This window comes from Amblyomma americanum, chromosome 7 (assembly GCF_052857255.1).
Source record: "Amblyomma americanum isolate KBUSLIRL-KWMA chromosome 7, ASM5285725v1, whole genome shotgun sequence".
NCBI classification, from domain to species: domain Eukaryota; kingdom Metazoa; phylum Arthropoda; class Arachnida; order Ixodida; family Ixodidae; genus Amblyomma; species Amblyomma americanum.
In genome coordinates, this window is record NC_135503.1 from 88007892 (window position 1) to 88020049 (window position 12158).

At 50.3% G+C, this 12158-nt stretch overlaps 1 protein-coding gene across 1 annotated transcript in view; it reads left to right on the forward strand.

Moving 5' to 3' along the window:
- LOC144097918 (gastric triacylglycerol lipase-like) overlaps positions 1-12158 on the forward strand; it is a 71266-nt gene that overhangs the window by 32863 nt on the left and 26245 nt on the right. The window contains exons 9-10 of the mRNA XM_077630519.1: positions 999-1089; positions 3852-3939. Coding sequence (XP_077486645.1) covers positions 999-1089; positions 3852-3939 — 179 coding nt within the window. The remainder of the gene's footprint in view (positions 1-998; positions 1090-3851; positions 3940-12158) is intronic.

Genomic DNA, 12158 nt, shown 5'->3' on the forward strand with positions numbered 1-12158 from the left:
GGCCGCGGCCCAAGGTTGCCGTCGCGAGCACGCAGACGCCGGAACGGAGGTAAAAAAGAACGAAATGGAAAGCGGAGGCCGTCAAACGGCATCCTTCTCTCTCTCTCTCTTTCTCTTGGATCTCCCTCCTCCTCCTTCTCCTCTCCGCTTCAGGAGCCCCATCACTTGCCCTCACACTCGGCCCTCTCTCTCTCATTTAGTCCTCTCTACTTGTTCCCATCCTCTCGCTTGATGAGGAAGAGCTGTAATCCCCTGGCGCTAATTTCCCCTCTCGGATGACATCGTATGCGCGTTATTCAAAATCCACAGCGTTTCTGCCTCAGCGAAGATAGCATGCCTGTTCTTCTCTGAAATGAAACCTTCGCTTGTTTGAGGTTCTTCTGGCGTTCGCCTGTCTCCGTTGCCAAAATGGTGACGAAGCGCTTACGTCACGCGGGCCGAATGTGATTTGTGCGTCGACGTCACCTGCGGTGTTGTAACCCCCCTTCCCCGTTGTCACCTGGGGCTTTCCTCGACGTCGCCGCTGGCGCTCGTTCTTGCCTCCTTCCCGGCCGCCGTCGATGTGGAGAAGAGCGCGCCTCTTGGCGCTATGCTCCGGGTTCCCATCGTGCTGCTCTTGACACATTGCGGCTCAGGACTGAGTGATTGCAGAGATTCAGTGTGCTCGTAGTAAGCGGCAGCGCCGGTCGCCAAAGCTGCTGCCTCATTTTCGAGTAGGCCTGGGATTTTTTTTGTTGTTGTGCGGGAACATTCCGTCTAGGAACGCTTGCCTTATTGTTCAGAACTGTGCTCGTACACTTTGAACACAAATACGCCTGTATGCGAATAAAAGGGAGTATCCTGTCATCTAGTGCACTCCCTTATATAAAAGGTTTTATGCGCGGCGTCTGTGCGTACAGAGTTGGCCAAAGGTCCCCATGCCACAGGGACTCCTTTAGTTGTGACACCTGTAAAGCCGTCGAGGTTCTGAATGTGAGACCTCTGCGCACCATCCTCAGATTTTCAGCTTTCAGACTTTCGCCAATGCCCAGCTACGAGAGCAGGTCCTGTGGCCCGGGTACTTTTGCCCAAGCGTGTACGTGCGTTGCTGTACGTGATGCGTTACAGGCTTCTTAATGAAGGATGTGCTGGCCTGCACACCTCCCGTGTTAAGGTACGCCTCGGCCTCCTTTGCTGAAGCTGGATTTGTTGGTAGTTCGTAGGGTTGCTTGGGACGGCACTCCAAAACCTAAACACCAGAGCCGCTGTTCGTTTTACTGTTCCACCTCCACTGTGGTTTTATTTTTGGGAAGGACGGAGTGCGAATATTTCAATTCTTGCTTTGAGGTGGGTGCAGGCGGGATAAATGCCGGTTTTACCGGAGAGGTGACGAACAAGTGCTGCCTGTGAGGGGAGCGCAAAATGGACAGGGTGGTATATCCTTCACAACTTGTCGATCCTGCCGGGTTTCTTGCGCGTAGGTTATGTCCACTCTGTGCATCTTACACTCTTCATCCTCTGCACAAACGCCCTGACGCTGCCGAAAAGGTAGAAGTATTGAAGTTGGCCTAGGTATAGTTGACCCTGCAAGGGCAGCACATTTCGCAATGAGTATTTCAATTCTGTTTCAAGCGAGAAATTTTTTTTTGTCATTGTGTTGTCCTGAAACCCCGCGAAGGAAGGGCTAGATGGTAATGTAACTGAGGAGAGATAGAAGAGGAGAGGGAAAAAAGGGTATTTCAATACACATTTGTGCGTTCAATCACTTGCTTTCCTAAATATACCCGCCGTGATGCATCAGTGCCGGTTATTTTTGCCCCTGAGAACAAGCTTGTGGGCTTCATTGGACGTGGAATGCGAAAACACTTTTTTTGAAAGTTTTCGCTGCTTGTTCAAGCGCCTTAGTGTTTGAAATCGGTGCGACGCCTTCCATTGTGCCAGTTAGCCTGCAGAAATGAACCATTGCGGAGGCAGATACATTCACGCCTTTGTTATTTCTCGAAACCCCTGTGAACTATACGGTCATGCCGGCGTTGTTGGGTCCAACCTTTCGTGCTGCTAGTCATAAAATCTCTGTTATGAGCATACTGCAGCGCTTGTAATCTTGGAGGTTCAAGAACGTGAAAGTGTAGTTACAGTCATTGTGTGGGTTGGGCTGGTCTCCAATGTGGGCTGGAGTAATGATTCGGGCTAAATCTGTTGAGCAGACTTGTTGTTGCGTTATTTATCGTCACCCGAGCACTATTCAGGATGAGCTTTTCTATTGCAACTTTGTCCTCTGCCCTGAAAGATCGCTTCTTGTACTCGCGTTAAAGCCTATCGCCGTTACAGCGCATTGCAGTCAGGTGTGGCGGTTCGTGTTCTCTTATTCCATCGTTATGCGTTTGAGTAGCCTGCCAATGTTTTTTACGAGAAGGCACCATGCGGTTACGAATCGCGTATGCTCGCAACGACTCGTAACGTGGGCTTAAATGACGCGCATGTTTACTCGTGGATATATTTCGCTCGAAACACAGGTAATGTCATTGAATGCACCACATTTAGGGGCACTGAGAACAGGCGCCATTGGCCTCAAGCTTTCCCCATAAGCGTGCGGGAATTAGGCCTTTGTTTACTTTAAAGGGTTTACAGCGCTGTGGCATGTCTTTTAATGGTTCGTCACATATATGGGCTCTTCAGAATGCGCCGGACGGCGCACTGTACGCGGGGTTGTTTCTGTGTCTTCCTATTCAGTATATAGTATTTTTCCTTCGCAGTTTTCACGCAATGTGAGAATCATAATTTTGAGCTGTTTTGCTCGTTGCTATTAGTTGCGCGTGTCTAAGCTAGCTTCATTGTTGCCCTTGATCGTCGCAGCCGTTTATACAGCTTTTTGTCGTGCAGTGAAAACGGGCTTTATTTCTGAAAACCAAATATTGGCAGATGAAGCACATCTACAAAAACAGTACAGAACGCTATGGCTTTAATTATGCAATGCGAAGGGGCGCCAGAGAGTTATCCGTTGTTTATCTTGAATCTGTGCTTGTTAAAATATGCATTAAGTGCGCTTTATTATGGCGAGTGCAAGTGGTAATGACGGAAACTGGGACAGTGTGTTTCCCTGCATGAACCGCTACGTGGAAATAACAAGTAGGTGGGGGAGTTAGCGCCTGTCCTGTCGGTTTCCTCCTTCTTTGTGCCGTGTTGTTGCGCTTTTATTCTTGTAAGGAGCATTTATACTCCGCTTTAAAGGTATCACGGAATAGCGATATTTAAATAGGCCATTCTCTGCTTTACATTCATGGATGAATGGGAGTCCTTATACCACTCCTGGCGTAGCGGTGCTGCACTTATCCGATGCGCCACACACCGCCACTGGTGGGGCTTGCGAGTCCCTAGGTTGCTCATTCCGAGCAACCTCTCGCGACCAATAATTAATTTAACTGCCAGCAGCCACCGTGGGCAGTTTGTTCGCAATTGGGTGGGCTGGTTTGTACCTGCCACTGCGGGCAGGGCGTAATTGCATCACAAGGCCACGTTACCTAAGATATAAGGTGGGCGACCTCCTTTGGTTATTATTCAATCAGGCCGCTGGCGACGACGACGCAGACTACGCCGGATTTTCCGCTGTACGGGACACTTAACGCTATCGCGTTCAAATTTTCCTCTTAGCTGGAGCAAGTAGCCACGCGTTAAAGTACAAGACTTGCTGAAGAGCGCCTTCCAACAATCGAAGTAGTGTGCTGTGCTATTATGCGGAGCACAGGAATCCGCTGTTTTCCACCCTGACGTTTCTGGAGATGGCTCCCGGACAGCCGCAGATAAATGCCATGAACAGCTTAGGCCTAGTTGTTCGCCGTGCGGCTCCTTTTCTCTTTTCTCGACCTCCACAGTCTCTGACACCGGCGAGAAAACCCTGGATGTCCGTTTCGTGCCCGGGTACGCGTCGTACCGAGCGTGCAGCACCGACGACGACCATGGGTCGGTGATAGGAGCCCGAGCCCGGCACGCTGTGGGAGCCGCGTGGTTGTGTCCAGCCCTCGCCAAAGCTCGTATCCAGAAAAGGAAAAAGGAAGGATAGGAAAAAGGCAGAAAGAAAGAAGATCACGAAATAGAAGACAGAATGAAAAAAGAACCAATGGACCTTACCAAGGTACCGCGGACGACGAAGTAACGAAAAGGGACGTCGTATGGGCCGCCGCGCCCAGGAAATCATGGCGGCCCGCCATACAGGGCCGCCGCGCTCGTTGCTGGTACGGTGCCCTTTACTGCTCGCCTTTCCCCCACGGGCACTCCGTACTCCCTCGCCCCTTGTTGCGTGCATTATTTTTTACGACGTGTCTATGTCGGGGGCACGGTGAGGACAGCAGACCAGCTGCTGCTGCTGGTCGGTTGCCTCTCTTTTTGTCTTTTTTTTTATCCTGCATATACCGTGGTCTTCACTTTCCCCCTGTTCTGTCGGACAGCCTGTGGTCGTGAATAAGTGACCAAGGACGCGGCGCGTAGTCGGCGGCATTATGCGGAATGCGGCTGCTCGGCGGGACAGCTAACTGCCGCACAAGAACGAGATGCGAGGGGAATCAATGCTGGGCTCGGGTCGGCCGTGCGCAATCCGACCTCGGCCCGCGTGTGGCGTCGCGTCGGCCTGCCAGTGCAACGCGAAAGGGAAGATTCGGGGATGCCTTTCTCTGGCGAGCAGTGACTTCTTTGCCGATGTCGGCCTCTTCAGTCAACAAAAGTATAAGGCTGAACTGTTTGCTTAGATTGTTGTTTTCCCGGTATTTGGTCTTTTGCCATTTGCACTTTTGCTCCGCAGTGTCCGGGAATGAGAATAGTATCTTTTTGTCCCACGATATTTTGTTCAACAACGTCGGCTACAAGCAAAGGCACGGATAAAATTACCAGCGCTAATTTTAAGCCATGTAGCAACTGGCCCGGCTGATTCCTCTCTTGAATCCGCCACGATGGCTCAGTGGTTATGGCGCTCGGCTGCCCACCCGAAAGACGCGAGTTCGATTCCGGCAGCGGCGGTCGAATATCGATGGAGGCGGAAGTCAGCCTAGAGGCCTGTGTATAGGGTGCGATATACTGCACGTTAAAGAACCCCAGGGGGTCGAAATACCCAGAGCCCTTCAATACGGCGTCCTTCATAGCCTGAGTTGCTTTGGGAAGTTAAACCCTCATAAATCAATTTAATCAGTCAATTCGTGTCTTGAAAGCAAAGACAGAACTGCACAGTGACGTTACGTTATTGGCATGTTCTTTCCGCATAAGCGGCACGAACCGGACGGGGCAAAGTGTACGACCGGACGTAGACAAGACGCCCTGTGCATGTGTCAGCGCCGTCATTTTGTGCCTCCCGACTTCCTGAAATTTAACGCCTCTGTCTGAAGATGCTGCGGTACCACATACCTAAACAGTACGGTTTAACGTCAATTAGGCTGCTGTCGGCCGTTGTTAGGTCGACGCCGTGCTGCGCAAAAGGCAGGGAATATTAGACGCCTTGGTGCACTGTTCGCCGCTCTGGGGGAAGTTGTATTTCACCCACTGTTTAACATTTCCTTGCGAAACGCCGTCGTTGGAGCTGCGCCTACGTTGCGTACGTCTCGAGGGCAACCAGGCGCTGTTGGAGAATGCATTGCGCAGTGTTTGCGGTCCCCGCTTCGGGTTCCCCGCTCGTGGTATGGTGCCACTGTGCACTTGCGCGTGTGTGCATATTTGCAGTGTACTCGGCACGCCGGCCGTTCTCCAGTGAAGGAGCAGTATGCGCAACTCCCCATATTTGCGAGCATCGTCATCGGCATTCGTGTCGTGGGCCGGCCTTTAGTTGCAAGGCATCCGTGTCCCTCGCTCCGCGGGCAATTTGAGTCGCCCACCGTCTGAATTTATTGACATGTTGTATGGCTTGGTGTTCAGTTCCGCCGCTGGTGCAGTGGCTTCCGGAGAAATATTCTGAGGACAATGCGCGAAGTCGTTGCCTGGGACAGAATTCCATTTGTCACCGCGTTTAGCCGCTCTTAACATCAGGCACGAATTGTTAGCAATTACGGAGCACGGTGAATTGTCCTCTTTTTTTATCATAGCGGAGGTGGCCGGAGAAATTAGGTTACGGATTTCGTTATCACCTCAAGGACATTGAGCGTCTTTTATGGAATAATGCCGAAAAGATTACCTGTTGTTTCGTTTCCTCCTACTCTCGATGCCAAATGTGCAGAGTCGATCAAAAGTTCCCATACCACAGGGTCTGCTTTTGAGCAGTATAGTCAGGCAGTTAGAACACCCCATGGAACTTAAAATATCTGCATAGGGTAGAAGGTGCATCGTCCTAAACTCTGAGAACCTTGATAGCTTTATCGGCATTTAAGTGCCAGGATATAGCGATGAAAAGCAGACCCTGTGGCCTGGCAGCTTTTGACCAACCCTGTGCTTTGGTCTTAGCTTGCATCTAAAACTGATAATTGGTGCCTGAAGTCCGGAATGCCCACTCGTAAAGGGAATGGTAAAAGCTTGGCTTTTGTTCTGTACCCGTGTGTGTGTGTGTCGCTGTCGGGACCAGCATGGCCATTAAGAAAGTAATGAGAGGCCCTTAACTGTTGTTCTTGGATATGCAATTACAGCAAGCTTTGTAAACAGCACCATCTGTGTAGTGTAATCCACAGAATTTATCGTACACGCGCTTACTGCCCTGCGAAAGCGTGTAGATAATTAGCAGAAACGGTACGCATCACTACTAAATACTAAAGCCGACGCAAGCAGATCTGCAGCAATTGTTAGCAAGGCGCTTACTGGTAGCACTGGTTAAATTTACAGCTGCGTAGAATACGCGTACTTCATCGTAGCGGCGTCGTTTCCTCTAGCTTAATTTTTATCTGTTGTACTTCAACAAACGAGCAAAAGCCTACGGTCTAGTACTTCGCCTGTGCAGTGTTTAATGCTCGGAGAAAGAATCGCCTTAACGGAATGCAATTCTTTCTACACTTATAGCAAGGCTATTCGTTTTCTCTGCGTTCACTTGCGTAAGCTTCCGTAAACAAATACACGGGAAAGCACGCGTGAGAAAATGAAAAAAAAAGCAAGTGCCGCGCGGACCACGTTAGAGACCGCGCCTTTAGCCGACACCCGGAAAACGGACGAGCTCTTCCCGTAACTGGCTGTTTATAACCCTCGCAAGATCTGAGGCTTTTCCCTATCGGCCTTTCCGCGTTTGTTTGACCTTCGCCCCAACTGCGGCGGACCCCGGATGGAGCGCCGATCCAGATCCCGCGCTCCAGATTGACTCCCGGCAGCAAATTTTGCGCAAGCCCCTTGATAAACGGATTGACTGTTCGCCATCGCGACGGCACCGGCGCGGTCTAATACCCACGCCTTCGTGCAAACCGCCAGAAAAGCATCGGCAGCCATTAAGACAGCAACGGCTGCCTTAGTCGCGTTAGGCTCGAAGCCGCAGCATGCTGAGGATGGTATACAGGATAAGGAAATAAAAAACACAGGAAACAAGCACATAAGACCTCGGTGGAGCAGCCAAGCGCCGAGAAGTAAAAGATGGCGTGCAATCGCGACTCGAAGAGACACGAATGTATTGCGCGCCTGTGTGCTTGTGTGTCGCGGGCCCATCGCTTGTCGGTCGTCGTATGGCCGGCCCCCTTTTATGGGGTGACCCAGTCTCGTTCGGCACTGGCTTAGCTGAGGGGGGGGGGGCTTAACGTCGGTCAGGCCATCCGCGTATCAACCTTGTATCTCGAAGGTCCGACCGAGCATTTTACCGCCACCGGAAAGATAGGAGTCCAGCCCCCATCGAATGCGTGTGTTTGTTTCTAGCTCTTCTCCGTTTCGTTGTCAGAGTGAAGGGACATAGTCCCGGACTCTTTTTTTCCCCGTTCCAGTTTTTTTTTAATGTTTGCATTTTTGCTGACTTGTTCGGTATGAAGATGGCTTCTCCTATGCCCCTCTTATGTTCTCCTTTATTTCCTTGTGCGCTCAAATCACCATTGTACTTCCCCAAGTTTGTGCAGTGTTTTCATTTAAGCACATGCGCTATGCTGAACTTCAGGAGGACAGACGCCTCGTGAGGCGTTCCGCCCTCTGCCCCTTGAGCGCGCCTTGTGTATCTACTCATAAACAATAAGTAACAAAGAAGCTAAAAAAAAGGTGAGTGTTTTGTTTTTGGTTTCTCGTAGCGAACACGGCGAAAATCGTATAAAGCCGTCTAACCCACGGAGGTTACTGCAGCAACTGGCTCTCCAGGAGCGCAAAATTTTTTTATCATTTTTCAGTTACTGTGCGTTTGCATTTGTTGTGACAGCTGTCGACCGATGGTACCAATTGGACCAAGCCAATTGGCAAGCCTTTTTTTCTCTCGTCCTGGCCTGAGGTAACAAACGATTCACGTGAAGCCAGTCGTTTTTCGTGCTACAGATGAAACAGGCCTTGTAACGATGGGAGGGACTCCTTCTGTCCGCGCTGGTTCATTTTACTGCCGTCGCCAGATTCGCCGCGATTAACAATGCAGTTTCGCCACGATAGCCAACAGATACTGCATGCATCTCCACGCAGAAACACTGCCTAATCCCGGATCGTAGGCCCTAATTGTTATCACCTTCATTTTTATTTTATTATGTCATTTACCATTTGTTCTAAGCACAGGGTGGATATCCAGCACGGTACGGTTTAGAGCGTGAATTCTGCGTTTTTTTTCCCTAGGTAACGCTCTCGTATTCACTCCGGATGTCATGGCTTGCACGTTCGTAGTTAGGAGGTTTTGAAAAGGAGAAACAGCGCTTTTTCTTTTTTTTTATTGAACACTTTTCACGGCGGTAATAAACTTGGTCCAGGGGCACTGCGAAATTCGTTATTAATTTGACAGTATTAAAGGCCTCAACGGGGGGGGGGGGGGAAGGGGGGGTGCGGGGGGGGGATTTGTCGTCGCTCACAAAATTTCCCCATTGGCTGGAGAAAACTGACGTCATGAACCCGGAAGTGATGGCGGTTCCGGTAAAGAAATCAACAGCTTATAACGCTATTGAATTCCTAACATGTAACCGATGCAACCTCCTTACACGCTTTACACCGGCGCTAATTCGGTAATTAATGCTGTGCCTCAGGTTTCTTCCCGTTTGGTTAAACGCGGAGGAAATGCTGGTGATTTTGATGTACTGCCGTCAGCACGCTTAACACTGCTGGGCGTCCTGCGCTGATATTGCAGCCCCTGAGCGCAGAACGCTGAGTCCCAGACCATGGTGCACGGTGTGTTTGCGGCGGTTGGAGACAGATCGTGCCCTGCCTACACCCTGATATTGTCTCAGACCCAGCGGCCGACACGCAGCGGCGCTAATGTCAGTGGAAGACACGCGCTCGAGCCTTCGTGTTAAGCGTACTTGCTGACGGTGGCACACTGTAGAGGCGGTGGACTCTAAACGCTGATTTAGCTTCCTAATAAATCCTACAGACAGAATTCTGAGTCTTTATTCAGGCGTAGACGATGCCGGTGGACAAGCTGCACGAACTCAGATGACTGGAATTGACGTGCGTGCTTGTTGATGTGGGACACAAATCGCGGTATAAAATTTTAAAATGGTTTTCGTGGCGCAAGCCATTACAAAAAAGAAAGCTCTGAGAAATTGGAGGGGTAAAAGCTCGGTAAGCGATTCCCTCTTACCGCGAGATTGTTTACAGTTATGGCTCATATCGTTGCAGGTTTTATTCGCTTTCATAGAGGGCGAGGTCTCATTTTTAAAACAGCATGAAGCTTGAGGAAACAGACAGCTCTATCGCGCAATTCAGCGGGGTGGTGCCGTTAGTTCTTAATTTACTATAGCGAGCATTATAGCCCAGGTCTGCAGCGTGACATAAATGTGAGAAGCGCACTGTTAATCTCTGGACAACCTTAGCGCCGAATTTCTGACGCGTCGAGATGGCATCGTTCTGTATATTCATGCTGACTTTTTTAGATAAAAAAAAGTGCTGGGGTTCAACGTGGCTTGAACCTATAGTTACACGAGCGAAAGCTATGTCAACCATGTTTTTTTTTCAAATCAAATACTAAGGTCATAGTCATATGATGACGTGGTCATATATACTACCATAGTTTTGGCCACACCACCACGCAGTTAAGTTCGGTTTGACCTTGTGAGACATTGAAGGTCATTGTCTCATCCACATCGAAATCGGAAGTTGTGCCCCGAAGAGTAGATCGCTCGCTCTATAAAGTTTATCAATTTTTCTCTGTTAAAGCAAGACAAGTAAAGTCCCCTGCGTTTTTACGCTTGCACTTTCCGGGCCGCGGTGGCGTACCTCTTACCGTCACGGCCGGGTTTCACCAGAGGCAGCTCACAGAAGCCGTACGTAATGCCAACAAAAAGTAACGAATAATTAATGTAATCGGGGTGGGCCAATTTATTACGGCAAAAATAAGGAAGCAGACAAGTCCGCAGTGGCAGTGCAAACTTTTTCCCCTCATATTCGCGAAGCGTCGTCCGCCGAAGACCGCTATGCCGTGTACGAGGCTAATTCGGGTTGACAGTGACGGGGGGCGTCGCGTTGCGCCCGGCTTCGCCGTCCGTCATCCAGACGCGTGCAATGAGTCTAATGGAGGTGGAGACTGTGCCGTGCTTCGCTCGAGGACGTCGCTTCGAAGCCGGCCCTATAGGGTTGCCCACAGGTAACACACCTGAGGTCCGTGAGCGTCAGCCGAGCACACACTCTGAACACTAATACGCCTACATGGGAGTAAAAAAGCAGTAAAGTGTCCTCTTACTTTTTACTCCTTACTTTTTAGTGTGCGGTTGCGACGAACCACACCTTCTCCTGGAGAATCTGCGATAAAAAGTTAACCCGTTAATATGCAGGATGCTGCATATTTTGTGATGTAGTTAGGGCGAGTTGGTGTGCACGATTTCGAGAATATAGCGCAATTCAAGACAAGGAGAGCTGGAAAGCGCTGGTGTGTTTTCCGTCTTTATTTGTATTCCTCGTCTTCAGTCGCGCTATATTTTACGAAGTCTATTCATATTCTAACGCCATGCTCATCTTCAAGCGGCTACTCTCAGCTCCGTCCCTGGCGTCTCTCGTTCGCACGCTGTGTTGTGGGTTCAAAAACCGCTCCTATACACTCGTTGCCGTTGCTCTATTTCTGATAACTGAACCACCAGGCGGGCGGTGCAGCGCTGTATAAGCGACGGCGGGAGCTTTCGGACACAATAAGTGAAACCGCTTACGTCGCGCGCCTGTTGAATAGCTATCAGGCTAAGCCGAGTGATAAATGGTGTTTGCACGCTCACGAGCGGGCGCCTACGTGCACGCGCACATTGTCATGCACCAAATGATAGTTTCGCAACACTGGATGCAAGAAAAATGTTAATTTTCTCCCAGTCTTGAATATGCCGCCACGAGGTCCATCAGTTCTGTTCGCGGCCTGCACATTGCACCCTCCACTGTACGCCAGGCCTCTGGGCGGTGGGCAAAATAACACTCCTCGGTACATTCCTGATGGTTACTGCGGGGCATTAACAGACTCGCGTACAGGCGCACGAACACCTGTGCTCAGGCGCAATGGGAAGGAGCAGTGTGATACCACGTTGAGCCCCAGGGCGTTACTACAGCGAGCACTCGCACTAATTCCTCCGTGTTTGCACTCCTCTTCCTCGTAGTCTCACTCGGGAGGAAGGGGTACGCGTTCGCCGCATGTGGGCAGCGGCGGCTCTAATCTCATCTGTCAGCGCACGTTAAATAACCCCAGGTGGTCGAAATTTCCGGAGCCCTTCACTACGGCGTCCCTCATAGTCTGAATCACTTTGGGACGTTAAGCCCTCATAAACCAAACGATAAACTAATCTAATCTCATCTCTTCGTTATCAGAGGCGTGACAAACAGCTGCCAACAGCTGACGAGTGTCCTTATTATGGTGCTTCAGTGAACGTGTGAAATGCGCGTCACTTGAGGACGTTCCCAAAGGCGGCTTCTGTGCACGAATGCTTCCCGGGTGAGGCAGGCCTACGGTGGAACAGTGAATGCGATTGCGATAAGTGGACAGCTGGTGAACAGTCGCTGTGCCGACGAACTGCAGCTTTCTCACCAAAACGTGCCTACACTTCTGATAATATTCAGAGGCCTACATCCCCGCACCGTTTTTTAACGTAGTAAACTTATCGCGGGTTGTTATATTCTTAAAAGATGGAACTGTGATTAACAAACTGTAACACTTT